Source organism: Centroberyx gerrardi, chromosome 16, assembly GCF_048128805.1.
Source record: "Centroberyx gerrardi isolate f3 chromosome 16, fCenGer3.hap1.cur.20231027, whole genome shotgun sequence".
Taxonomy (NCBI): domain Eukaryota; kingdom Metazoa; phylum Chordata; class Actinopteri; order Beryciformes; family Berycidae; genus Centroberyx; species Centroberyx gerrardi.
The window spans coordinates 22,713,305-22,741,150 of record NC_136012.1 but is presented as its reverse complement, the minus strand read 5'-3'; the positions used below and the strand labels follow the sequence as shown (position 1 = coordinate 22,741,150).

At 40.1% G+C, this 27,846-nt stretch overlaps 4 protein-coding genes across 6 annotated transcripts; 3 read left to right on the top strand and 1 right to left on the bottom strand.

Annotated features, from left to right (window-relative positions):
• Window positions 1-2,426: 2,426 nt before the first annotated feature.
• tdo2a (tryptophan 2,3-dioxygenase a) lies at window positions 2,427-7,826 on the top strand. Of its 2 annotated transcripts, none has more exons than XM_071909245.2 (12): window positions 2,427-2,461; window positions 2,685-2,790; window positions 2,925-3,015; window positions 3,379-3,449; window positions 4,189-4,316; window positions 4,510-4,696; window positions 4,976-5,083; window positions 5,207-5,318; window positions 5,541-5,598; window positions 6,006-6,085; window positions 6,315-6,405; window positions 7,673-7,826. In XM_071909245.2, the coding sequence occupies exons 1-12, from the start codon at window positions 2,427-2,429 to the stop codon at window positions 7,824-7,826; spliced, it is 1,221 nt and encodes a 406-aa protein (XP_071765346.1). The 2 variants fall into 2 exon arrangements, with proteins under 2 accessions (XP_071765346.1, XP_071765345.1); XM_071909244.2 differs by having other exon boundaries at window positions 2,427-2,496; window positions 2,717-2,790.
• A 1,106-nt stretch (window positions 7,827-8,932) lies between these two features.
• ctso (cathepsin O) lies at window positions 8,933-15,100 on the bottom strand. 2 transcript variants are annotated; one of them, XM_071922770.2, is made up of 8 exons: window positions 14,813-15,100; window positions 13,974-14,079; window positions 13,733-13,857; window positions 11,909-12,076; window positions 11,432-11,553; window positions 10,327-10,490; window positions 9,263-9,355; window positions 8,937-9,130 (listed from the first exon to the last, which is right to left on the bottom strand). In XM_071922770.2, the coding sequence occupies exons 1-8, from the start codon at window positions 15,017-15,019 to the stop codon at window positions 9,096-9,098; spliced, it is 1,020 nt and encodes a 339-aa protein (XP_071778871.2). In that variant the 5' UTR covers window positions 15,020-15,100; the 3' UTR covers window positions 8,937-9,095. The 2 variants fall into 2 exon arrangements, with proteins under 2 accessions (XP_071778872.2, XP_071778871.2); XM_071922771.2 differs by lacking the exon at window positions 9,263-9,355 and having other exon boundaries at window positions 8,933-9,130.
• An 835-nt stretch (window positions 15,101-15,935) lies between these two features.
• Window positions 15,936-22,371, top strand: asb5a (ankyrin repeat and SOCS box containing 5a). The gene is made up of 7 exons (XM_071922768.2): window positions 15,936-16,140; window positions 18,059-18,138; window positions 18,478-18,585; window positions 18,928-19,078; window positions 20,077-20,211; window positions 21,117-21,308; window positions 21,774-22,371. The coding sequence occupies exons 1-7, from the start codon at window positions 15,936-15,938 to the stop codon at window positions 21,899-21,901; spliced, it is 999 nt and encodes a 332-aa protein (XP_071778869.1). The 3' UTR covers window positions 21,902-22,371.
• A 684-nt stretch (window positions 22,372-23,055) lies between these two features.
• spata4 (spermatogenesis associated 4) lies at window positions 23,056-27,033 on the top strand. The gene is made up of 6 exons (XM_071922774.2): window positions 23,056-23,156; window positions 23,440-23,569; window positions 23,956-24,074; window positions 25,169-25,389; window positions 25,970-26,068; window positions 26,810-27,033. The coding sequence occupies exons 1-6, from the start codon at window positions 23,056-23,058 to the stop codon at window positions 26,902-26,904; spliced, it is 765 nt and encodes a 254-aa protein (XP_071778875.2). The 3' UTR covers window positions 26,905-27,033.
• Window positions 27,034-27,846: the final 813 nt, after the last annotated feature.

Genomic DNA, 27,846 nt, shown 5'->3' with positions numbered 1-27,846 from the left:
TGCAATGTGCATCCAGGTGAAGGAAATCAGAAACAAACAGTGCTGAAATTCTCCCCAAACCCAGTAACCATGTGAGAACAACAGTCAAAACAGACATCTTTTACCAAACGACTCTGGTTCATTTGTTTTGTGTTAATTATTGCTAATATGGGGGGCCAGAAGAAGCAAGAACACCACCAGAAATGGCATGTGTTGTTTCCTCTGATTTGTATGTTTGTACGTTTGCTTCATGTGATAAATACATCCATCAGGTTTAGGAGTCAGCTGTTGTGGAAGTTATTATGGTTTTAGTGTACAACAGTCTCAATACATTGCTGTAGGGATGAAGAAGTCAAAGGTAGCCATAGATAGAGTGGACACATAAATATATAAACACACGTGCCGAGTCCAAGGACGAGGTCAGGCAAAGAGGACATTTTTTTACATTTCATGGTGGTTTTACAGGCTATATTCTCACATTCTTTTAATCAGTGACTGACTCAGACCTTGGAGATAATGTTGTAATAGCATGTGCGCCCAATCCGTGAGATGGACCAAGTTCAGGGAGAAGGTGACCCGCAACACCGCGACTGTCCATGACGACCCATCAAAAGGCCTTTCGAAGATCTACGCTGATCGTCTCATCTCGTCTCAAACATCCTCCACGGCTATCCCTCCCGTTCATCCCGGCAAAACGGGAACAAGAACAAAGCATTCTGGGGCTGCTTCTGCTCTACTGCTCAGTCTGCAGCCTCAGTGCTAGGCTTGTACCATGTCCCAATTCAGAAATAGTTGCTTGTTATCATCCCTCTGATCTTCTGAGGACAGTTGCGCAGGCTTTTGGGACTCTGCTTGAAAAGTCTACAAAGAGAGTGGGTGAAAAACAAGAGAGCTAATGATCTTGGAGAGATTTAGAGTGACGTTGATTGTGGGATCTGCGTCTTACTGATGAAACTGGGTTAACTGTTCTTCAAAAGGCTCTGCTTGTTGGGATTGACAGTGTGTCATGATGTGGCTCTGCTGGTAGGCCCATGAGGGATGAACTAATCATTATTTTCAACCAGTCTAGCCTATTGTGAATCTAACAAACAAATATTTCCCATGAACTATGTATGACAGCTGATAATACAGGCCTAACAGGAATATTATGGAGTGGAAAATAGGGTTGATCTGCTATGGGCTCAAGGCAACCTCAGGATGGGCTTTGATTTTGTCACCCTCTAGAGGTATGTAAGTAATCTCACATATCTCTCAGATTTGTCCACCGCAAGGGAAGAAACACAAACACTGGCTTGGAATACTCACTTATCCATATGCCTAAGGTACACACTAAGGTCAGGAGCCAATAATGTTATTTCAACAGTCAATTCAGAGACCAAACAATCTGTACAGGGAGAAGGGTGCAACAGCATCGAGGATAGCGCAATCATATTCCAAGAAAACACACACCCCTTCCAACAGAACACTAGTGATTTTCACTGCAGGGAGTATATTAAGTATTAACCAAATAGCAAATATTTACAGATGGAGCCTCGTGACCAACAGAGTTAACGTCAGTGATACTTCTGTTAGTGTGCTTTGGTTTGGTCAGGTCACAATATCTGGGAAGAGCTTATATTGCATAAGCATGGACAGAAGAGGAATGTTTATGACTGTTCAGGGAAATATGTTCATTTACGTCATTATCTGCAAAAAAAATGCAATAACATCTACAAAGTTAACATAATGCCATTTAGCGGACGCATTTATCTTTAAGTGTGTGACAGTATAATGAGGGAATGCATTTTTAGTATTGATTGACGACGTGGAAATCAAATCCGACCCTGCTCTACCCACTGCGCCATACAGGTTGCTTTAAAAAATGTAAACAAACAAAAAAAAAATGTCTTTTATTATGCACGCAACTAACTTCACTCTTAAATGTGGTGACATCTGATAGAAAGAATACATTCAGATATCAACAGCAAAGCCCTAGAGTAAACATTGAGGATATCCACTCACTGAACAAACAAGTGTCCTGAAAACAACATGTTATATTAGAAATAAAAGCCATGAGGATTAATCGTGCATTTTAAAAACAATGTCAACCTGAAGTAAGTCTCATACTTACTCATACTTACAGTACATTTGTTATTCATGTTAGTTTGATTATGTCTAACTGCAGAAAACTATAACATTTGAGTTATTGTTTCGGTAATTATATTATTTGGAAATTGTCCTTTGACCGTACTTTTAGCAGGTAAAGCAAAGTACACCAGGGACACCAATAGAAGTTAAACAACAGCTATTTGGATGGGGCAAATAAAGGCGGGCCGGATGGTGAGTTCATCCTCATGTGTGATTGGATGAGGTGAGCCTTTAAAAGTCTGAATTGTGTCTACAACAAGTTTAGTAAATATTATTCAAGGAAGAGGATCCCAACTTTGCTGCAACTCATTTGGACAGTCATGAGTGGATGTCCGTACTTTGAGAAGAGGCATTTGTACGTTCGGATCCTCATTACACTTAAAATGCTACGTTCAAGGATTTTTCCCATTTTAAGCGATGGCTGCATTTTTTTTTAAATGTGTTTTCTCTAACTTGATTTGCCACAACCTTGTAACACTTGCATTAGTTTAAGTGCTCCACATAATCTAATTGTTGTGCAGACGGAAACGGTTGAAAAAACACTAAGTAACACAAGGCCTTGTTTCTCCACACTGCAGGTTATTCAAAAACAAGCCTCCCCAAACAGAAGATGATGAGGATGCCTCTCAAGAAGGGGTTAACAAGGCCAGTAAAGGAGGTATCATCTATGGAGATTACCTTCAGGTAGAAAATACCACCTATCATGCATATCAATCTTCAGAACTGGGCTTTTTTATGTTTGATACGGATTGGAATTGGCCTACGTTTTAGTCAATTTTGTGTTATTTAAGTTGTTTATTTCTTGCCACCACTTTCAGCTTGACAAAGTAGTCACAGCCCAGGTACTGCAGAGTGAACTAAAGGGTAATAAGATCCATGATGAGCACCTCTTCATTGTCACCCATCAAGGTAAAACCAGCTTTGTAGTTTTAACTGTATTTTTATTCTTGTCTAATTGCAGCTCCTTGTGTTTTGTCACTGGAATAAAATTGCTAATTTAATTTTGTATTCAGTCTTTAAAATTAAATTTTCTTTCATTAATTTTCTTAAAAAAATTTAAAAATAAGGCACATCAACAAAAGAAATTGTTTCGCCCCACATGCAGATTTGTTTTAACAAAAAAAGGCTGAATACAAGACAAAATGACTACTGAAATGCAAATCAACTCTGATTATCGCTGACTGTGCATTCAGCTACTTGTTTACCTTGTAACATAATACTACAATGGACTGGTTTATGACAGCTGGTGAATCATTCTGTGTTATATTTCAGCCTATGAACTATGGTTCAAACAGATTCTGTGGGAACTTGATTCGGTGCGAGAGATCTTCATCAGTGGACATGTGAGTCATGATTCTGGGCAGAAAGAATGATTTGATGTTTATTTCATTATTTATTTATGTTTGTGAAGAAAAAACATTGAACATGAACAAAATACAGAATAATCTTTCTATTTTTTCAATTTTGGAATAAAATCAGAATTAGTAAATTCAGTGACATTAAATTCAAATCATTTGAATCTGAGCTGATAGTGTTGAAGATTGAAAGCCTTTTAGGATATGAAATCAGGAGATCGGACATTTTCAGAAAAGGAAAGACTATACACAGTCATCACACAGTATTACTGTTAAAGCGCAAGTTATATTCCGTAGCAGTACACCTTTCCTTGTCCTATCTAGTCATTTTGACTTTGTAGTTCAGTCAGGGGAAGGTAAGCGGTTTTGTACACCATCCAGGCTAAGGTGTCTGGTTTATCTTTGATGTTAAGGCCGTCGATGGAGACATCACTGCATTTATGAGACAGTCCAACTGAAGCTAGTGGCACATACTGACATATTGCACCCCACAACAGTTATGAAAGAATCTGAATTGATACATAAGTCAAATTCAGCACAACAGTTGTAATATAAGATAAAATGCATACACCAAGGATTTAAATTTCTCATGAAATTTTGCCTCCATGAAGGCGACACATACATCATGCAAATTTAAAACAGCACTAGTTTCCCTACTTGAAAGATATGCATCTACAGCTATCATTATACGGCTATTATTTTCCTGAACATGTTACTGTTTCTCCAGGTCCGCGATGAACGCAACATGCTCAAAGTCAACACTCGCATCCACAGGATTGTGATGATCTTCAGACTGTTGGTCGACCAGTTTGCGGTTTTGGAGACAATGACAGCCTTGGACTTCTTTGACTTCAGGTGAGCTTATAAATAACCTCTGACTCTGAACTTTACCCTTGCTTTAGCAGTAAAAACATAAGATGCATCCCTTTATGACTGTGCACTCATTGCCCTTTGGTTTGCTGTCTGACCTATGTGCATCTATGCTTATTTGTGTGCTGTGCTGTGTGTGTGTGTGTGTGTGTGTGTGTGTGTGTGTGTGTGTGTGTAGGGAATATCTGGCTCCAGCCTCTGGCTTCCAAAGCCTCCAGTTCCGGCTGTTAGAAAACAAGATAGGCGTCCCAGACAACCTGAGGGTCCCATACAACAGACGCCATTACAGGGACAATTTCAAAGGCCATGAGAGTGAGCTGCTGCTCGCCACTGAACAGGAACCCCCACTCTTAAAACTAGTCGAGGTACGTCTGAAGACCACCAACCACTGCTACATTTTAGTTCTCAATCCCTGGTGATATACAGTATGAATTTTACAGGTGACACATAAATGTGTTTATTCTAATGTCTGGCCGCTGTTGTTTTGACGCCCACATTCCCTATTTTTGGCTGATTGCAATGTTGGTGATACATGAGCATAAACTAGGTGTAACATTCTACTTATGGTAACTTGTTCTGGATAAGAGCATCTGCTAATGCGAATAGAGTATAAATGTAGTAAAACCTTGGGTTGTTCTTCACAGGAGTGGCTGGAGAGAACTCCTGGCTTGGAGGAGGATAGCTTCAATTTCTGGGAGAGGCTGGAAATCAACATTTTCGCCGGGCTGAATCAAGAGAAGGAGAAAATCGAGGTATAAGATGACTTTCAGCTTCCAAAACAAACTTTCTTTGCTGTCCATAGTTTAATTTTGTGTGCAGAGATGACTGACAAAGATTGTATTTTTTCAATTTGTATTTATGGTTATTTTGGAAAGAAAATTACAGATCCTGAAGACAAGGAGGAGCTGATGGCTGAGCTGGTCAAACAGAGAGAGCTCTTCACTTCCCTGTTTGACGAAAAACGTCATGACCATCTCCTAAGCAAAGGTGAGTGCTTCCTACCACTGGGTAAACTACTGAGTGGTGACTTAAAACAAACCAATCCATCAGATGCTGTAATCCAGTCTTTGTCAGGGCTTTAAATATTTGTGTTTACAAATTGTCCATGCTTCATATTAATTTTGTGAACCGTGATAACAGTTAGGTTTCTAGCTCTACAAGCACCCTGATTTTACCTTGAAAGTAATTTATTTCCCCTTGTCTGACTAGGTGAGAGACGGCTCTCTTACAAGGCTCTCCAAGGTGCTCTGATGATCTACTTCTACAGGTATGAAGGCCTCGTTTGTTTCTTAACCTTTATTCATCCAGGGAAACTTGACTGACATGCATCTTTGTTAGCAACGGCTTGCTTCATATTCATATAGTTGTACACATTCACACCTGGGAGCTGCCCGGTACAAACGGTCTTCTACTGCTGGCCACTGAGCAGTTGGGGTTTAAAGGCCTTGCTCAGGGGGGTTTTGTAGGATCATAGTTGCTGAGGCAGGAGAGAACATTACTCATTCATCTCCTGGCCCACATTTCCCAAGCCTGTCTGTATTATTAGGTATTCCAGTCACAAACCCACTTCTCTAACCCTTAGGCTGCCACCACCACCTACGATGCTTTTCATACACTGCTTTACCAGCCATTCAAAGTATATCCTCAAATCCTAAAACCTTCTCTTACCTTTAGGGAGGAGCCACGGTTCCAGGTTCCTTTCCAGCTGCTCACCTCCCTCATGGATATTGACACCCTCATGACAAAATGGAGATGTAAGTTACTGCCGTCACAGGAATATCCTTGTCAGCGGCTGCTTCTGCTCATCCCTGAACAAGACGAGAAAAACTCCCATGAAGTCAACAGATGTTTTTTTTTTTTTTTTTTACCTATATCTCACTCACTTTTTAAGCTGAAGCAACAACTGATAGCTGAAATGAAAATATGCAGGGCCAAAACACTGGTCATGACACACTGGGTGTTTCTGTCTGTCTTTTGTTTTAGACAATCATGTATGCATGGTGCATCGTATGATTGGCAGCAAAGCCGGCACAGGGGGATCGTCTGGCTACCACTACCTGAGATCGACTGTCAGGTAGTCTATGTTACACACCTTAGCATACTGATTACACACTTTGCAATGCTATACTGCAAGTATCTTAAACACTTTAGAGTTAATATAGATAAGGGCAGAACAGAACTGCTCTGCTCTTATCTAAATTAACCTGTCATATTGTCACTTCATACTGATGTTTACATGGAGAGTATATTTGAAGAGTTCATTTCAATGATACATATACATTTGTGACCCGCTCTATCATTTTCAGTCGGAAGTCGCAACGGCGCATTTGTGGATAAACGTGATTTTATGAGAAAAGATCGATTTTTGGCTGTTTTGGGGTTTCATCGGATTTTAATAAAATAAAGCCTTGGCTTTCATTCTGTATAAAGATTATTGTGAAATTCAAACGCTAAATATAGTTTTGAAGCTTATAAAGGTAGGGTGACAAGCAGAACTACTAGCTTAATTTGTCAACAAAGCTCGCATTCCTCATGTTGCCAGGTTCGCGGTTTTCAATGTAACGTTACTTGGAAATGTTATAAATGCTGTAGGACTTAAAACGCTGTTTATAAAGTTTGTCAGGGTTGTATTGTGGAGTTTTGTTATTGGTTTGTTATTTTGGACTAGTTTCGTTGATCATTGGGCTGTTTATGGGTTGGGTTTAATTGGCACTGGGAGGGTTTTGTCGCTAAGAACCTGGCAACACTTCTCCCCGTCCCTCTCTCCCTTACTATGTGTCCCTTAAAATTATGAATGAATATCTGCATAGTAACAGGTTGAACCATCGTTCACTTTATTGTCTAATCAAAATTATTGTTTCATCCGCGGGAAAACGTAGTTGTCAGGCATCTCAAGACTGCAAATGTAATGTTAGTATGTTATGTTATGTTTGAATGATTTCTTTATAAAATCAAAAACATAGTTTGGAAACAGTCAAGACATCAAGGGGTGCATCTCACTCAATCTTTGGAGTACAAAGATAATTTTTATATCACCAGAAAGCTTAAATTCACCTCTTTCCAACAGTGTATTAAACTCAAAATGCTTTGAGGGGTCAATGTGACTGAAAATGATAGAGCAGGTCACATTTTAGAAAGAAGCTCTTCATTCAGTATCTGTAAAAAATAGAGGATCCAGTCTGCAAAAGTGTTTGCAGTTTGTCAACCCAGGACTTAAGTTACCTTATCTTTTAAAGAGTACAATTTGTATTAGATTTTGTAAGAGTACGTGTCACTTTTTTCAAATTGTGAGCATCTCATTTTGGAGCAAAAGTTTTCATTCGATTTGTTTTCCCCTCCAGTGACCGCTACAAGGTGTTTGTGGATCTGTTCAACCTGGCCACGTTCCTGGTGCCTCGCCACTGGGTGCCCAAGCTGAACCCCAACGTCCACACGTTCCTCTACACGGCCGAGTGCTGCGACAGCTCCTACTGCAGCAGTGAGGACTCAGACTAGGGGGCGTCTCAATCGCCTGAGGTGGCTTCCTCTCGTTCACTGTAACTGACCTCAGAACAGTAGATAACATTGAGAAGACATGCAGTGTTTGGGTCTTGTGACATTCATGAGGAAGGTCAGAAGATTAAAACATTGTATGTTTTCTCAATAAAATTCGTACTAAAAATACATTGTTTCCAGGAAGTAAAACTAATAGGATTTTGATTCAACAATATATATTTTAACATTTTTATTTTTAGTTAACAAGGTGAAAAAGTCATTCAGAGTCAGATTCAAACAGAAACTGGTGACGTAGTGTCTGACCCTCAAGAAATCAATGACCAATTTAGACTATTTTACTCTAAGCTTTGCCAGTGAGAAAGTATAGCAGATGGCTCCTTGATAGATTTATTTTAGATATTTTCTCATTAAAATGATGTAAGTGCACCGTGACGGACCTGAAAGCAAATGGATTGGCGAAAGCAGTGTGGCTGATCAAAGTATTCATGCAGTGAAACACCAGTTACCTGTTTTCACCAATCCAATCGTTTTTCATGTTTTTGTTGTTTGTTTTTCAGCATGGGGAAGGTGTCAAAGAGAGGAAGCCACTTCAGACTATTGAGATGTGTCTTAGGCGCGAGTATCAGTGGATAGACTGTCAATTAACCTCTGTATAAACAATAGTCTCCGCAATGTCGACATCTAAAATGAGACAATTTGCACAGCATAAAACTAAAACCATAAAATATGTAAATAATGTTAATATAATAATAATAATATACTATAGGCTGTTGTTTGTAAAGTATACTATATGGTGTTAAATTAATTTTGTTATGTATTTATGCAGTGATTGATGTGATCTCTGTATAGGTAAATGTATGTAAAAAAATCACTTATAGCATGTCTCTACCTTATACAATATATTTACTGAGACGTTTTTTTTTTTTTGTACAGTGCATCTATTGGTGCTATTGGAGTTTTTGGACAGTGTGTGTATGTGTATGTTTATGTGTGTGTGTGTGTGTGTGTGTGCGTGTGTGTGTGTGTGTGCGTGTGTGTGTGGGAAAATTGCTGTTAATGATTCATTTATGATCAACATTTATCAGCATAAAAAGTGATTTATTTTATCATACCAATGTAACATAGTAATGTTTCAATAAAAATATTATTTAAAGTGACACTGAAGGCAAATAAATGACTGTTTTTTTTTGGCAGCAGTAAACACAGGCAGACACACACACGCACAAGCACATACACACACAGAGACATACACACACACACACAGTGTAGTCAAAGAGAAACAACTGCCACAGAATCTGCAATACCTAGGAAGAGACAAAAAGAGACGACATTGTATTAATCTCCGGGGGGATTCTGGGTACAGCTACATACAGATACAGCAATGTTACAGGAAAATAATATAACAAAAAAATATAAAGGAGCAAAATCATACTTACCACAAACATTGCCACCTATCTTTACATAAGCATAACCCTCGTTCCCCCATGTGGTTCCCCAGGAGTTCTGCACTATCCAGTATGGAATATCCCCTAAGACAGACCACACGCACACTAAGTTTTAATTATTTACAGGGTAAAGGAGCACTAGGTTTGTGTGTGTGTGTGTGTGTGTCTCTGTGTGTGTATGTGTATACTACTTCACTTTGTTGTTGCATAATCCCTCACACTGTTGCATAATGCCCACAAGACGCAAGTGTACACAAAATAGGTAAATTAACAAATACAAAATAATAATAATAAGAAGAAGAAATCAGCACTGAGGCAAGTGAGATAACCATTCTAATTACCTAATTATCTTTCATTTTATGTAATAATAACCAAGCCTTGGCTATGTTCAGTAAGTACACCTCTCCGATGTCGGATAAAAACCTTGTATCTTCACAAAGGCAACTTTTCAAGTACTTAGAACAACCTTCTTTTCACACTAACAATTATGCATTTTTGAAATTTTAGCGTGTTTTAAAGCTGTACTACGCAATTACGTTGGTGGCTCCAAATGGCAGCGAGAGGTAATTGTTTGAAAAAATATTTACTTCAATCCCCTAAAATCCTGTAATGTGATGTCAGTAAACTGCACACAGCATGCTCATGTTTACCAAGCCAGCCGGCCTGTGATGCTTTATACCAAAGGAAACCAAAGTCCAGCTTTCTCTGAACAGAGCGCTGCTCTCTGCTGTTTAGGAGAAAGCTTGTATTTCACTGTTAATGTTTTGATTCATCAATTTCTGTGGGTGGAGAAGTGTACATGTCCAACACCAGAATTTCATTTGGGCAAATAGGGCAAATCTAAGGGGTCTCAATTAGTGGGGATGTTCTTCTCTTCTCTGGTTTAAAAATTTAAAAATCTTGCCTAGTACAGCTTTAAATTGGTTTCACAGGTCCTAGGGTTGTGAAACTTGCTCCACTTGTGAAAGCAAGTTTCACATATGTAAGCCACAAGTAAAAATCACTGAATCTGGAGTTATGAGCCTTTTTCATGCCAGTGTAGCAGTGATATGTACCAGTGGTGTCATATCCAATGACCAGGACAGCATGGTTAGCCTGTTGACTGGAGCAGTGGTGCTGGATGATCCCACCCAGGTAGTCCTGCCAGCTGACAGCATCCACAGTAACAACCAGAGGTCCCCACTTAACCAGCTGGCCCATCATCACCTCCTCCTGACCACTAGAGAACAACAACCAGTAGAGATATTCCCCCACCAGCTATGTTATGGTCATTTTGTGCTATGGGGCAGTACAAATCTCACTTATGTCCCCTTTAACCAGAAGGTCCCAGGTTACATTTCTCCATTACCTTTGGGCAAAATACTAACCTTGTTGTTGAGAGGGTCAGGTCAAGAGACAAATTTCCCTTCTAGACCAATGGAGTATTAAAAAGGTAGCATGCCATCGATATTTGCTATGATTAATGTTGAAAATAATATATGTTGTAGTAATGTTGCATATACAGATGCATCTTGATATTTTCCATTACTTCTAAGTTCCATTCAAGGACCATTTAAAGAGTGCTACTATATTGTTATATTCAATAAATAAAGGGTACATCCCATACAAGTCATGCATAGGGAAAGACAAAACTGTACCAAAAACCAGAGCAGCAAGAGAGTTCAGCATCAGGTTGGTAATTTCAGCAATTTTTTTCAGCATCAACCCCCAAAACCATATCACCTTGTACTGATGCATTACTGCAAACAGTCAGAGGACAGTCCAGAGACTAGACATGAGAAAATAAATAATAATAATAAATAAATAATAAATTTAAAAAGTAAATGTGTGAGTCACCGTTCTGTTGAATATTAAATCAAGAGGATCTGATTAACTTCAACTCAAGGTAACCTTTGGGCCTAAATGACTGGCCCAGAGTCAGGAACCTCTGTGCTACTGAACCATCCATGTCTCTGTTGACACAGTAAACAGAGGGGTTTGTCAGGAGCACAGGACAGACGCCCCCTCCACCCTCTTCCTTTGTCCTTGATACTCTATGAAAAACACATTAAATCCCACATGACTCCCCCCCCCCCCCCCCCCCCCCCCCCCCGGAATTTATTCAATGTTAATTTTTAGCCATTATCACTCAAAGTGAAGTTGCAGAAATTTGTATGTTACCTGAAGTCATGCGCAGCAAAGTCCTTCAAAGCAACACCAGCATGTGACTGGGAGAAAAAATGGCAGATTCCTGTCGTGGCTTTGTAGGAGTATTCTGACTGAGGCACCAATTTCACTCTGGTCTGCAAGGAAAAGACTTTATCTCAGCGAGTGTCTTATTTGAATACAGTACACCCACTCATCTTATTTATGGAAGACCCTGACGTGGGCAGTTTCCTGATTTTGTTTTACCGCAGTGAACAATTTTTTTCTCTTGCTTACTACAACTGAACGTCTCTCAAATTTAAATACATGACATTATCATTGAAAACAGGCTTCTTCTATCATACATGACCATTTTAGGGACACAAAAATATTTGTAACATCTATCTTCAGTAGGTAAGACTTATTCTACCATTGCACTCATTGTAAGTCATACTGGATAGGAGCACCTGCTAAATGCCCAAAAATGTAAATGTAAAAATGTCAATAAAAGACCTGCTTTAACCAGCTCAAGGCCCGGGTTGTGGAGCCTCCATTGCAGCCCCGGTTTTGGAAGGAGCAGTCCAGAACCTGCTGCACACTGAGCTGCTCCAGCCGCCGGCCGGCTATCGCCTGGACAGTCTGCATGGCCCCAACCACACTGAACGCCCAGCAACTCCCACACTGCAAAGTTGAAATGATAGTTATTAGAAAAAAAGCAAGGAAGTAAAGATGTAGGAGAAATCCTTTAGGACTACATCCAAAATCCAACAGAATCCAGTGGTATCTTGTGATACTCTTTTGATCCCCTGAGGGAGAAATAATATTTTGGCTTTCTGCCCTTCACAGAGAGGAGAGAGGTCAGTGTCTTACTCTGGGAAACTTTAAGATCCAGATTCACCTCAGTCAGGAAGAGTTGGATGTTGCTTTCTAACACACCAAGCATAATATTTTTTAGTTTTTGAAGGTTAGATGATACAAAGCTTGTATGACTGAGTGAGAGCCAAACCTTCCACTGCAGCCAATATGTCTATCTTTGCGGAACAAATATCCAGTGTTGGAATTTCGGCACCCACCAACAGTTGAGGCATGGAGATTCTGGCTAGTTTGGCCAGTAGCTGGCTGGCTATTATGGGACACTTCATTAATTATGCATACTGTCGACCAATCAGAGCATTCATTAAAACCTGGGTGTAGGTGACATCATTATGCACCAGGAAGTCGATTGGAATTCTAAATCTGTTTGATTCTGTTGACAACCAGAGGGAGAGTTTTTCAAATTTCCACAGTGCTGACAGTTATAATAACTTGGGTAGAATTACATTAACACAGGCCCTTTCTTAAATTATACCATGAAAGTGAGAAATGCAATTCTCATTGGACCTTTAAGCAGGGCGGAAACTGTCCCAGGGGTTGAACCTGGGCCTTTCAGTTGAAGGACAGTCTCCCTGATCATTCCACCCTGCTGCTCAAATCAATAATTTAATGTATCTTAAAAAAAACTAGTACTTTACAATTTAGATACAAGTCCAACATGGCTATGGATGGTAGGAAAAACATATAGGACTTCTATTAGAATTTTAGGTCTGAACCCTAACCCAAAATACAACACACTTTGATGGATTATATAAATTTATTTTAAAACCAAATCTAGGATTTTTAAAGGCCTTTTAGCAAGGTATCTACACTGAGGCCGGATACTGAATATAGTGATTGGGTTGAGATGATTTAGCCAGTGTGAGTGGACTGTGACTAATTGTTTTCTGCTGCCATCTACTGACAGAAACACTTAAGGTGAACCATGTTCACCTGGAGCAAGATCTTCACCTCTGCTCCAGTGTTTAATACACTGTCTCTGTCTTTGGGGCTGGGTATCGTTTTGAATTTTTCAATAACAAAACTGGTTCTGATATTTCAAATCTGATACTGGCTATGTTGCTTTTTCGATACCTTTCTTTCTTGAATGAAAGCACATTACATTATGTAAAAGAATACTAAATTGTTTTCAGTGTCACATTTGCACAAGTCATCTCATTCTCTAAACAGAATCAGACCAAGCTCAGTCTCTCGGTTCAAGGCCTTAGAAATCAATACTGATATTAAAAGTGGTCTCTATTGCCACAAGACTGGAGATAAGTATGCATTAAGCGTATAAAATATTAGGACCACCCACTCTTCCCTTAATGATTTCACTTATTAAATCCACTTCAATCATAAAGGGAGAATCAAGACAAGGGAACGGGGGATCAAGAAGGATTTATGAGCCGTGAGTAGTCAGATATTTTGTGTCCTTTGTGCCCATCTATCTATATATCTATCTATCTATCCATCCATCCTTACTGCTAGTTGGTTCTGGACGGGGGCCACCACAGTCTTGTCCCTCCAGTCAAATTTATCTGGTAGCCCCTCTCTTTTCGGTCCAGAGTAAAGAGGAGCATTGTCAGCGCTGGCTCGCAGGTAGAAATCTGTGGAACGAGGACACAGTTCAAATGCAGTTATGAGAATCATACATATAAAGATACCTAATCCAATTCTGCAGAACAACAACAATACGTGTTGAAAATATTTCAGGCCGTCCTACCTCTGAATTCATCCAGCGATAGGTCAGAGAACTGGTTGATGCCATACTTGGCAGACGGCGGGGCTGCCGAAAATGAGTTCAGGTATGCGTGCCTTTTTATAGCATTCTGCAATAACACAGTAGACAGCATGTTAGTGTTAATGTTGACTGTTGGAGCAGCCAAATGCAGCCAACTCCACTCATAGAGAGCTACTACATATAATAATAATAATACAAGAACAATAACAAAAAAACAATAGACAGGGGGGTCTGAAGCAGAAAAATGTGGGTTTTTTTTTAAAATGGCAAAAGGTGAAAAACTATAATACTACTACTACCATTAATATTAACAATAATAATAATAATCATAATTATCATAATAATAACAGGGGGTTTGAAGTACAAATATATGTTTGTTCACAATCTAAACTATGTGTCTAGAGGTAGGCTAGTTAAAAAGTGAAAAATTACAGATTTAATTAAGCTATCATATGAATCTACCATTTATACCAAATAATATTAGTGTTGTTTAAACTATTTATTTTTGTTGCTATTTTGTTGTTTTTTGTATTATTATCATTTGTGTCGTTTGTGTTGTTATCCTTGTGTGCTGTGTTGTGTGGTTGTATTCTTGACCTTGTCTGGACTTCCCTTTCCAAGAAATAAATACAAATTTGGTCACACAAAAAAAGAATAATAATCATAATCATATTTTTTTTTTTTCCAGCTATTTTAGGGGTGTGGTTTGTAATGACAGACGTTTCTTTTAATGGCGTGTTTTGGAGTGTGAAGGGAATTTACACTTCTCTCTCTCTCTCCCTCTCCCTCTCCCCCCTCTCTCTCTCTCTCTCCTTCCCTACCTGAAAATAGAAATGACGACGATAAAATTCCTCGCTGCTGACTTCATAGATGCGGCGAAACTGCTCTCTGAAGGAGTCGAAATCAACTTCAGTTAGTGCAGAGCCATTAAAGTTTGTTAAAGTCTCCTCCAGGCTCACATTCTGACACCGCAGAGGAGGGAAGACGAAGGTAACGGTTGCTATTACAAACAGTTCGCCGCCCCTCATTTGACGAACGGAGGTCTGTTAAAAATATGTACAGATGAAAAGGAAAATAGTACAAAGGTTCGGTTCGGATGGTTCAGATCATGCTCGCGGACAAATGAGGAAATATTATTGTCTTGTACGCATGCGCGACGATCAAGAGCGGCGCTTCCTTGGAAAGAGAAAGTGAGATAATCACAATTTACCGGAGGAGGATCTAGGGCTTTAGGAGTATTGTCTGTAGAACTTAAAAAATAAATAAATGTGATTCTTTTTTAAGTTATATTTGGCAACGGTGAACCTGCTACACAGCATTTTGAAATTAGCTCACAAAATATGTTGGACTATTATATTGTAGATTTCCTGAACAAAATCCTCCTGAAATACCATCAAGGCCTACTCATTAGTCTCTAATTAGTACCATAGGCCTATATATTTTTTTCCCTATTTCCCCACACATCTTTTCCTCAAGTTTTCATAAACATTTTATTATCATAGGCATGAACCCAATGATTTGACAAATGCATACCTTACGTTTGGTTGCTCTTGTGCCTCAGACTTATTCAGAATTAAATGAGTTAAAAAATTATGCCAAAGTGCATAATTTTCCTTCACATTTGTAATACAGCTTTTTCATAAAATGTAAATTGCATAACCTGTATACACACACACACACACACACACACACACACACACACACACACGCACACACACACACACACTCTCCACATTGTCCAATAATGTGCAGTAGTTTCTCACAGGCACAGTAGCAGCTGCAGTGTATTTTTTTTTCCAGCCTGTTCATTGTCGGGAGCAGCCAACCAGTCAGTCACTGGGAGAAAAAGTGGGCTACCAGTGCTTTTGCTTTTGCTTTTGCAGTGGCATCTGATCCTGTCTTCATCACAACCAAAGCCCTTCTTCTGTAACGTGCTGGGGGGAAATGTCAGACCCAACAGAGGAACTCACCAACAAGCCCTTCGCGGCCCAGTTGTCCAAAGTTTACCTCAGCATCTTGGCACTGTTCTGCTTCAAGCTCTTTATCAAGATATCCCTCAACTTGCTGACATACTTCTACATTATCCGTGGGAACCGAAAAGAGGCTGCCAGGATATCAGCAGAGTTCTATGATTACGGTCAACAACACGGTGAGTACTTTGACAGACCATGAAATGCCTTGGTGAGCTGCTGTGTTATTATTACTCCTCTCCCAGTTGCTTCTCCGTTGCTATACATTGCATCATTTGGGGCATTCGCATTGGTATGTGAAAGTTAATTCAGTGTACAGTGTCACTACAAATAATGCAATTCAGTGTGTCTGACCTCATGTAGGTCTGTCAAGAAGCCACATAAGGTCATAGATAGAAAATATTGATATAAAACAAGTGTGAAATCAGACTGAATTAAAGTACCCACCCCCTCCCATGCCCAGTGTAAACAAATTAGCTATAAATACTGTATTATTATCCAGTGAGTATAGGCCGTTAATGGCATTCACATTGGCTCCAGATGAACAGAGATTTGAATGATAATAATTGTACTCCTTAGTTTTCTTTAATTAGCCTAATAGCTGCATATAAATCCTGGCTGTAAATGCAATATTAAGCAAGACACAGTAGGCTGACGGCTTTATTTCTCTTATGTATTAATAGAACAGGGTCATGGTATCTACCCCCCCACCAACCCCACCCCCATCCTGCCCTAGTTTCCATTCTCAGCTATGCAGTCCACCCCCCCCCCCCCCCCGCCCCCCCTCACACACAGACAGACAGCATACAACCAAAACAACTCTTCACATTCTCAGGGCCAGGCAGTTTGAAGACGGGGAGAAAGAGAGATACGACGACGACAACATAATCTGTAGCTATCATTCACGGGAATGTTTAATTCACAGTGGACTCACTCCATGGAATACTAATTAGCCAAGCTCAGGGTATTAGTCACGCTCCTGTAGATATGGTCTTCCTTGTTCTGAGAAATCTGTTTGATGTCTGTAGCTGAGTCTTTTATACCCGTACCTCAAATTAATGTCAGTCATTATTAAGGAAAATGGGCTGCGTGAATGAAATGGCATGAATTTAATAGAAAGTATGAGGTCGATGATTATTCATAAATTATATGACTAAGATGGTGGAAAATGATGATGATGCTGTGTGGAACGCATCTGCCGTCATTCTGGACATTGACTCAGGTGTGCTTTGTGAGATTTATGACAAATTTAATAACATTTAATTAGACCTTATCTCTCAGTTGGCAGTAACAAATTTGTCAAGTTTGTTTTAACCTGTTTGGAGTGTCAAATGGGTGGAGTGTACTGCCTCAGGACAATTCAAGCAGGACAATTAAAAAAAGTGACTCGTGAAAAAGTGAAAATCTTGACCTATGTGGTAAACTTCACCCATCTGGAACCCTAAACAAGGTAAAACACGCAAGAATCATGAGGGAGAGCTGTTTTCAGAATTGACAGAATTATAACAGTAAAGTAGGGATTTGATAAGACAAAAGTTATAATGGCAAAACAAGTACTTGATGTGAGTCAAACATTATAAGGGATAAACAATAAATTGGGAGTAGTAAAGTGCAAGTGAAAGGATTTGATAAAGCACAAAAAGTTTTCACTGGTACACCATGCTGAACTGCTATGTTCTATTATGCTCAGTTTGGCAAGGTTAACAGTTAAAAAAAGTAACTTTAACTATCTGTTATAACTACTTTACACTCATTCTGCGATTGACATTCTGCACCCATTCTCAGTTAAAAACGTTTGTTGTTACACTGTAAGGTTAAAAAAAACAATTAACCTTTTCTGCTCAGATTTATTTACCCAGAACTTCTCTATCATCCATGGTCATTCTAGTGATACAGAAGTATTTGTTGTATCTATTGCCTGTGCACTGCAGCTCTAATCCTTAGCATTATCTGCTTGTAATATTGGCAATCTAGGAATTAAAGCTCATTCTGCTGTTGCACTCATTGCAAGCTGCTGTGGATAAGATCATCAGCTAAATGGCTAAAATAATGTAAATGTAAAAAGAAGTAAGTGCTGAATTGTTATTTCCACTGCAGGCTCCTGGGCGGACCGTTCACCCCTCCATGACGCAGCGTGTCAAGGCCGCCTCCTGGCCCTGAAGAACCTCATTTTACAGGTGAACACTCCCTTTGTGAGGGTCATGTCCATCACCTTATCCGTGACATTTACCAAAACACAGGGTCTGATGTAACTGTCCCTCGTGCAAGAAAACTAAGTTGAGTGCCTGTGTAGAATCCTGGTTCGGATGTTAGAGATAAGGGAGTTTGTGTGAAAGCAGGTTTGTATCATATGGGCAATCACAGATGTTTCACTGAATTAGACACTGCATCTCCAGAAGTTCTCAACACTAAATTCTGGCATCCCAGAACCAACTCCCTCTAAACAGTAGTGTATTGATTACTTCATGCTCCTCTAAACATCAAACTACCCGTGTCTGGTTTGTTTCTGTCTCTAGGGCCACAATGTGAATGTTCTGACCATAGACCATGTGACCCCGCTCCATGAGGCCTGCCTGGGAAACCACGTCACCTGCGCCAGAGCTCTCATTGATGCAGGAGCAAATGTAAGTCACATATTGGCCACCTATTTTCATCTTTGACTCATATTGTTGCCCTATTGTAGAGGGGAAAGCTGATTTGCATGTGGGTTTACACTGAAGGATAGAAAAACAGGCTTGTGACTGAAATTTAAATCCTCAGACAGGCTGGGAAAATCTGGGAAGAGTTAGTGAATAAGTAACACTCTCCTCTCCTTCAGCAATTACTGCCGAAATATCCATGAGCAAGACACTATGCCCCTGCAACCATTCTCCCAGGCTGATGCTGTAAATAAGAATGCATTCTTAGTCAACTTGCCTGGTTAAACAAGGGCTAAAAAAATACAATAAAAATGTGTCTGTGTTCAGGTCAATGCCTTTACTATTGATGGGGTCACTCCCCTGTTCAACGCCTGCACAGTGGGCAGTGTGGCATGCACAGAGGTCCTTTTGGAAAATGGAGCCAAACCCCAGACCCTGATGTACCACCCCTCACCCATCCATGAAGCTACCAGCAAAGGTATATTTCCACAAAATATTGTGTGTATATATAGCAAAATGCATCCACTGATACCTCCAATAGTTTTTAATTGGAATTTTGTATACCATAAAACAATGGGCCAGCTGTATGATAAACAATGAGGGAAATACATTTGATAACATTTCTACATCCAAACAGTGTTATGTGACAGCGAGTTCTGGTAGTACTCGAAGGCAATTGTCAAAGCACAATAATAAGCAACACAACAGAAAATCTTAAAACTTAATAATGTTCTCTTGTTAATCTGTTCCAGCTGAATGAGACTAGACAGTCAAACAGCCGGAAGCTAACAATCCTGCATGCATCCTCACTTTGGAACAAGCTTCTTGACAATGTTAGAGAATCAGACATTGTCGGAGTATTTAAGTCCAGGCTCGAGACAATTAATTACTAGAGCTCAAGCAATACTGATATTTTTAGACTGAAGTTGCCAATAGCTGGCATTCTGTGCCCATATTCAATATCTTCAAATTTGAACATTTTCCTGCCTAAAAACAGAAATAGAAACAGCATTTAGACCATCATGGGACGCTAAAACTCTCCATTGAAACCCAAACTAATTCTGGGATACAATAGGCCTTTAAATAAAGAATTAATTTACAAAAAACATTATTAAAGAGTTACATTTTCATTGCTGGTTTAACAGACTGTTTTTATGTAACTGTGGTCAGGGAGGAACTTCCATTATATCGGCAGTGGACGACGTGACTGACCGCTATCTGATATTTAATAAAAGGCAAATTTATCAGCAAACCAATATATCGCTCTAACCCTGTTAATTACCTACAGCTTACACTTTATCTTGTTTTTTATCTGTATTTGTGTCCGTTGCTGCTCTGTAAAGCACTTTGTGATAAACCTGCATTGTGAAAACTGCTTTAAATATAAATCTGACATGACCTGACTAGACGGCAGCTTATTGAGTTAATTAACACTGCCATACAATGATAACTGTCTTCATCCTCCATTACTCCCAGGTCATAGCGGGTGTGTGGAGGCTCTGGTGACGTGGGGGGCCGATGTGGACATGGACATTCCTCACCTGGGCACAGCGCTCTATACGGCCTGCGTCTGCCAAGAGCTGGAGTGTGCCAGGAAACTCCTGAGGGAAGGTGAGCTCACAACACAGTGTGGATCTTTACATCTCCATTCAGACACAAACACGAATGAACACATGCACACACACACACACACACACACACACACAAGCATGCATATACAGACACAGGTATACATATACCCACATGAGCACACACACACACACACACACACACACAAACAAATCCACATATGCATGCACACAAGCACATGAATTGTATTCTTGGCAGGGTGGTCATGCCTCTGACGCACCATTTAGAGCATCATGGGACACTAAACTGAAACCCAGACTAATGCAATTCTTTTAGGTGGGTTAGCAGTTATTTAAAGGCAGAATCCACCCTAACACTTTAACACTGTTACAAAACAGCTATTGTCGATATACCTTGCATTTCTGGGCCCATTTGGTGGTGTATTTTTCTTATTCCCATAGATGAAAATGTAGATGATGTGACATCATGTTGAGACATTTTGAGCGCAGCTACAATGGAGTTTGATAGCAGAAAACGTTTCAGCAATCTGAAACATCAACAGTAACAACAGCCACCTTTGATTGAAGGCATTCATGTCTGTTCTTGTCTGTTCTTTGGGCGTTGTTGAAAGTCATTCTGGGAAATGTAGGAAATCACTAACTGAAGTAGATGAGGCAGGTTAAGGAAAATTGGGTACACCAAAAAAGTAAATGACGGCACTTCATCACAAAATAACTCCTGGAATGCACTGAACATCACAAATTGAAGAGACAGTGTATTTTTCCCTATACGACAGGGATTCACCAATCCTACTCAATTGTAGTGGAAACTCTGGTATGCATAATGATCCCTAGATGGAGAAAAATAACACATCTAGCCACACCCTACTAACCAGGACTGACTGAACCGCGTCCATAATGAATAATACCAAGCTGTGCTGCATACAGGGGCAAATGTACAGAAAGGCAAATCCCTGGAGTCTCCCTTACATGCAGCTGCGCAGAAAGACTGCACAGCTGTAGTGAAGCTGCTGCTGGACTTTGGTGCAGACATTAACGCCAGGAACCTGGAGTTTCAGAGGCCAGTAGAGGTGGCTCCAGCCAGCAGTCTAACAGAGGGCTTCCTACTGCTCTATGAAGGTACAAGCTGACCTGTAACTTGTGTTTTGTATGCAAATGGACCTTTGTTTGCACTTCTTTTTAACTAACTTATTTTTTTTTATTGCGTCTGTTTTTACTGTCTTGTGTGGATGATTGCTAGATTTTGAGATGCAAAGCAAATTTCTGCACAACAGATATTAAATAATTATCTTATAACAAATAAAAATAGTATAGGAGTGCCTTTATAACCTACTACATGATTGTATCTTACATTACTGTAAAGGTAGACTTTTTCAGGCTTTTTTTTTTCTTCTTTTAGGCAATATCTTGTATGTAATGATGTAGCGGTAAACAAAGTAAACTTTTCCACTGTGATTCACACCAAAGAAAACCACCTGCAGGTGTGATTGCACCCTAAGTCAAGGCTTTTGTTTTGGGAGCAGTCAATTAATTGACTCTGGGACCACATAATACAAATTTTTCCCTCTCTCCTCGTTTTCACAGCGACACCCCGGCTGCTGAGCCAGCTGTGTCGGCAGTGCATCAGGAGCTGTGTCGGCCGTGACAGGCTCCACCTCCTCTCCCACCTCCCTCTGCCCAACGCGCTCAGGAACTACCTGCAGTACAGATGACAAGCAGAACAACTGAACCGTCTGCCTAGCTGGGACTTTCAGAAAAAAAAAAAAAAAAAGCCTTTAACGCAAATGGCACCTGAACTCGGTGAACTTCCCATTTCCCATTTATTTTTAGCTACCCGTCAGTACAGCAGCAAAAGCGGTTAATTGAAGTTAGTCACAGAGGAGCGGCTCAGTGGCCAACCGCACCAAACTGTGGCTGTGAATGTGTGTACCTGGATGAATGTGAAGCAGGGTGCTGCTGAAAAAGAGCATGCATGCTTAGTAAGCTTTCCCTGGATAAATAATAAAAAAAAAAATATTTGTGATTTAGTTTTGCAATACTTATGATGCCTGCACAGTTGCAATAGCTACCAGAGGGTGATGCACTTTGAAAACCTTACACAAAATAAAACATGTGACATAATTGCACAATATATGTTAACAATTATTCATAGTTTCGCATTTTATACCTAATGTACTCTAAATTGTACACTAATAGATGATTAATAAAAGTTTTGAAACCTATTGCATTTCAAAATATGTTGCCTTTGTAAATTACTTATACTTGTGGGCTATATTGGTAATTACTGACTTAAACTGCTGGTGTAGGGGAGATTTTCTTATAGAATATAGTAGCAAAGCTTTGGGAAAGGGTGTAAGGTGACAAATTTAAACCTGGATTACTAGTATTGAAGAGTGGGTTGAAAAACCAGACGGGAAATGTGAGTGTGGGGAGCAGCAAGAATTTATTTCCCCCCAAAAAACCTACTAGAAATAAGTGATTGTACGACTAAAATGAATTTCTTGAATTTCCTATACAAAACTCGCTATTACTGTTACAACCTGTTGAGGGCAGTAGCGGGCCATCGATGTGTTTATGCTACCGCAAAACCAGGAAGAAGAAGAAGAAGACGACCTGTTGGTTGCCATGGAACTGTAAACAAAAAGCTGTCAAATAGTGGTTGTTAGTTAGGTAACGCAGCTCGGAAACTATTATTGAAATTATTAGATTTGCAAAAACTTCCATTTCCAGTGATTTAAATATTTTGGAAATCGAAAGTGGTACGGTTCACTCGGCCTATGTAGCTTTGGGAATCAACCGAATCAACCTAATGTTATGTGACGGTAGAAACGTCACAGGTTTGTAGGGACGCTAGGCTCGCAGCAGCATGGCTTACGCACAGCCTCCCAAAAAGACAGGACTGCCAAGAGAAGTTGTGAAGTGGCTGCAGAGCCTCGACTTGTCTTTTCCTCCAAAGAATGCGCGCAGGTAGAAAACAGTTGTGCTGTCAAAACACCCAGACCTCAGTCGTTAGGCATTTACACTTAAACTTGGTCTTAGATCACTAAAATACAAATAATTGGCCTAGAACAGAAACTCTCGACATCATGTTATTATATTGCTTGCTAGGGTAACTAATAGTGTATTAAGTTAAGCCATCATCCTGAGGTAGTTCTCCAATGCTGCCAAGACAGAGGGAGTTGTTCAAAGTGAATTTCACAGCGCTAAAATCTGTTTTAGTCTATCAGTTATCCCAACTGTTTATTTCCAGAGATTTTTCCAACGGATACCTCGTGGCAGAGATGTTTTCTCGGCGTTATCCTGAAGACTTTCCAATGCATTCATATGACAGAGGGACATCACTGTCTGCCAAGCAGGGGAACTGGAGCCAGATAGAGCGGGTAAGAGGCCAAGGTCTAAACATATAATGAGCCTGTAAGAAATGCCACTTTATTCATTTGGCCTGTGGTTTAAATGCTTTTTCAAGGCACCACATTTCCATGGTAATAGTGTCTCATCGCCTGTTGCAGACTATCGTGTTTGCTCATCTCACAAAAATGAGCCTGTTTTTGGAACCAAAATGTTGTGATTAGTTCATTCAGCCTACAGCATGCTGCAGGGACACGGTAAAGCTTTAACAGCATAAATGCTTAAATATCAGTTTCTCCACAATAATTTAGGTATCCAGGAACCATTTTAATATTTTTATGACCTACTTTTGGGATCCGAGGCAGGAGGTTGTTTCCTTTTTTGAGTCAGCTATTTATTGAAAATGTTAATTCCCCAGTTTTTGCAGAAGCAGAAGCTTCACCTGATGAAGGAGGCCATCGATGGAACCATCCACTGTAAACCAGGAGCAGCTGAGCTACTGGTGCAGGAGGTTTATACCATTTTAACCAAGCAGAGGTGAGGTTGATTGGGAGCAGGGCAGGAAACTAACACAGTTGCAGGGAGATTACAAAATCTACCAGCTGCTTTCACTCTTTTACCAAACAAATCTGACGTTTAGAATAGAATATGACCTCCTTACCTGCACAGTATTTTGGGGTTTTTACATTATGTTTATTTTTAAAGTTCAGTTTGGTATGGGCACAGTAGAAATGTGCTAGTAAGGTGCACAAGCAGGTGTGATACTACCTCACTTTCAAACACAGCAAATTTTTCAGTGTTAAGTGTTAATCTTTCACTTACAATTATTTGGAGATGACAGGTGTTGCTTGGAGAGTTGCTTGTTAGTCATAGAGCTGATATGGCTGTGGGGGCGAGTGTTCAAAACTACCCAATAGTCTCAAATTAACTCTGATGGGTGTGGGCTTATATAAACACTGGCATAGTGTTGATTTTTACACTCAGAGTTGAATTAAGACAGATGAGTTTGTTTTGAAGGGTCCTTGTGGGGGGTGTTGTCATTACATTGATGACTTGCACGCAATGTACATAACCACCCAGTATTCCCATGGAAAATACAAGGGTGCTGACACTGTGCCATAACCATAGCAGAGACAGGACATGTAAAGACCTGTACGATGGAAAAACCCTGTCGGTGCTCTGCCAACATGCTTCTAGTGCACCTGACCCAAACTAGACTGTGCAAACACAATGGAAAAACATGCCAGTATTGGTACTATGGTTGAGTGATATGGTTGAAATCAATACCACAATAATCATGAGGATTTTTTTCAATATTAATATCACAATATGGCTCATGTATGCAAAATCATATGTTAAATAGCCTAAATCAAATTAATGTTCATCCCATTGAACCAAATGGAGCAAAACTGAAATTTGCAGGTGTTTTTCAATCAAATTTGCTAGTTATCATGAATTTAGACAGCAGAATTGTGTGTCACAATATTACAAAATCACCACGATATGATTCCACTGAAAGACGATCAATGATAATATTGAATTATTGCCCAGCCCTAATTGGTACACGGTTCACAGTGCAAAAACCATATCAGAATAGATAGGTCTGATCTCTTATGAGTCTCCATTTTTAGCATGAAAGGTGTCCGGGGCCCAGAGTTAGACTTCACTGACCAGGAGTACCAGGAGCAGCTGCCCACGGTGGCGCGCTCCACAGCCTCCAAGGCCATCAAGAACAACCTGAAGATAACTGAGATCATGGCCGAGCCCAACATCAGCACCAACCAGAGGAAGGCAGAAGCCATCATCCACAGGCACCTGGAGCAGAAGGCTGCAGAGAGGGTTCACAACCCCGGTGAGTCACCCAGGGGAGATAGAGACGCAGAGCCTGTTGTGGGGTGAAGATTTAAAGCACCTATCCAGTTGAACCCCTGCTCTACCCATTGATAAACACAGGGCTAATATTTTGATTAGAGTTTGTGGACTTTGAGGAACATATTCGAAAATGAATGGATGGGGTTGAAAGTACTTGATTTTTTTATTAAAGTGTAACACCCAAATTCATGAGTATGCCTCAGCTCTCTGGATCAATGCTTCCCATTCTGAAGAAAACCCTGTGATGGAGATTTGCAGTTTTAAAATGTAGGATTTCATCAGGATTTCTTAACTTGACACGATCAGGAAGTAAAAAATGAGTCTGTATGATGTATAATTCTGACCAGTGATCTGTCTTACCCCAAAACTTCCCCATTTTGAGCCCTTGAATTTCACCAAACAAGACCTTGAAAGTCATTGAAAAGCCCTTGAATTTGATGTCCAAGAGAGCGTGGGAACCCTGTTCAACAATTCACAATAAGTCACATTTCTTTGAATGTGACAGAATCTGGCTGATTTTTTGGAGCTTTCCAATGACAGTTTCTTTGGTTGGGTGACAGGACGTTTCAAAGTGAAGCCCCCCCTGGGTCAGCTGGCAGCCAGAAGGCCCCTGGTGTCCTGGTGCTCCGAGAGCCCTGCATCTGCAGGCACCGCATCAAGTAAGTTCTGTATCTCGGATTCTTTCTCAACAAGGATCAACAAGGAATACTGATTCTGTTGCTGCTGTGTGCTCAAATGCGTCATTTGAGTGCTGCAGACTTCCATGGAAATTTAAATGGCTTTGCCAAATAGCAATAATAAACGTAGCGCAAACGTAGCGCAAGTGCTGTGTGTCATATTCTCTTTGAAGAATCAATTTTAGAGAACATAGTCTGATGGTGGATAATCATCATTGCTTGCTTTGAAACTGTTCTGACAAATAACATTAGTGAACACAGTGCATCTGTAGCCAGCACATCAAGTAAGCTCCATATGTCATATTTCTAATGAGCTCAACAGGAGATACTGGCTTTCAGAGAAATTCCCTTTGACAAGTAATGACTCAATAATAACTTGATGCTCTTGTTTAAATTTTCCACAGAAACATCTAGTTTAGTGGGAGGGGAAAAGGTTAGATAAAGTGAGAAAAAGTTTCTCATGTCCTTAGATGTACTGCCCTATGTGAGGCAGTGTGTGTGTGTGTGTGTGTGTTTGGGGGGGGGGGTCTTACTTCTTTTAAGAAAAATTTCTGATGTCGAAAAACACTCAAAGGACAAGAATACAAAGAAGCTATTAAATTCTAGTAACAAGAGTAATTGTAATGTGTTAATGTGTCCACCCTTGGTGTCTCTTCTGTGTTACACTTTACTTGTAAATGCAGTTGCACTTACCGCTGTATTTGCCATTGTCTGCCACTCTAGAGCCGTGCCTGCCATCTTTACAGAGTGGAGCTACTGTTTCCTTTAAGGAGATCAAGGTGCGCCAGCCTGCCAGACGCTCCCTGGTTAACTATTAAAGAGACTGAAGGGACCTGTCCTCTGCTGTTGTATGGTGTGTGTCACTTTATGTCTATAATCTTTAATGCCTTTCATGCATTAAAGCATTTTTTTAAAAATAAAATGCTTTGAAGTATGACTTGCTTTGAAAGAAGGGATGACATTACTATTTGTTATTATGGCTTAGGTCATGTTTCAGTGCCTCAACCATTTGCACTCATGTTTGGGTTGTATCTGTTTACACCAGGAGGTGGCAGCATTGAATCTGATTTGCAATTACAGGGACAGCAGGCTGAGAATCAAGATGATCTGCTCAGTGTTTTCTGAGATAAAGATCCACCAAATTGTAGCTATACCTTTGACAAATGGAAGGGAAATTAGACCTGTATACCCAGCATACAAATATTGACTGACTTTTCTCATCATGTTTGCATTGTTCATTGTGCTGAGTGCTTCAGCTGCTATTCAGAATGACTACACCCATTTCTGAATCCATGGCTACCTTCCTTTGCCTCACTGGGGCTATAGTCAGACTGTTATCTCCATCTGCATACAGGGTCTTGGCATTGTGAAAAATTACCACCAGCTATGCTGTGGCTCATAAGGCTGCCTGCTCCATTAGCCAGTTTGGCAGGTAACCAGCCATCATTTGATTTATGATTCTGAGATTTGGCTTGTAAAGTAGTAAATTAGGCCGCTGGATTTTGTGAATTACCAGTCACTGTGATGTGCAAACATTAAAGTTATTTCCTGTCCCATTTCTTGGTAAATGTCTTGTTACGTTCCAACATGAGACAGCCACTATATGATAAAAGCCAAACCAAACTTAACAGTAGTTAGTAGTCCTTGGTAGATCCTGGATCCTCTATATTTTAGAGATATTGAATGATGAATCTCCAAAATGAATGTACAGTTTTGGGAATGCACTCTTTTAATTTACCCACACTAGCCTCCAATCTGAA

Bases quoted from the DNA above. Each gene is read 5' to 3' on its own strand.
- asb5a (XM_071922768.2), top strand. From the start codon at position 15,936: ATGTCAGACCCAACAGAGGAACTCACCAACAAGCCCTTCGCGGCCCAG. The intron at 16,141-18,058 runs GTGAGTACTTTG...TTTCCACTGCAG, and splicing joins TGATTACGGTCAACAACACG to GCTCCTGGGCGGACCGTTCA. The intron at 21,309-21,773 runs GTACAAGCTGAC...TCGTTTTCACAG, and splicing joins CTTCCTACTGCTCTATGAAG to CGACACCCCGGCTGCTGAGC.
- spata4 (XM_071922774.2), top strand. From the start codon at position 23,056: ATGGCTTACGCACAGCCTCCCAAAAAGACAGGACTGCCAAGAGAAGTT. The intron at 23,157-23,439 runs GTAGAAAACAGT...GTTTATTTCCAG, and splicing joins CCTCCAAAGAATGCGCGCAG to AGATTTTTCCAACGGATACC. The intron at 26,069-26,809 runs GTAAGTTCTGTA...CTGCCACTCTAG, and splicing joins ATCTGCAGGCACCGCATCAA to AGCCGTGCCTGCCATCTTTA.
- ctso (XM_071922770.2), bottom strand. From the start codon at position 15,019: ATGAGGGGCGGCGAACTGTTTGTAATAGCAACCGTTACCTTCGTCTTC. The intron at 9,356-10,326 runs GTACATATCACT...GGTCTGTCTTAG, and splicing joins CATTGGATATGACACCACTG to GGGATATTCCATACTGGATA. The intron at 9,131-9,262 runs GTAAGTATGATT...GTCTCTTCCTAG, and splicing joins GATAGGTGGCAATGTTTGTG to GTATTGCAGATTCTGTGGCA.
- tdo2a (XM_071909244.2), top strand. From the start codon at position 2,427: ATGAGTGGATGTCCGTACTTTGAGAAGAGGCATTTGTACGTTCGGATC. The intron at 2,497-2,716 runs GTTCAAGGATTT...CCCAAACAGAAG, and splicing joins CATTACACTTAAAATGCTAC to ATGATGAGGATGCCTCTCAA. The intron at 4,697-4,975 runs GTACGTCTGAAG...TGTTCTTCACAG, and splicing joins CACTCTTAAAACTAGTCGAG to GAGTGGCTGGAGAGAACTCC.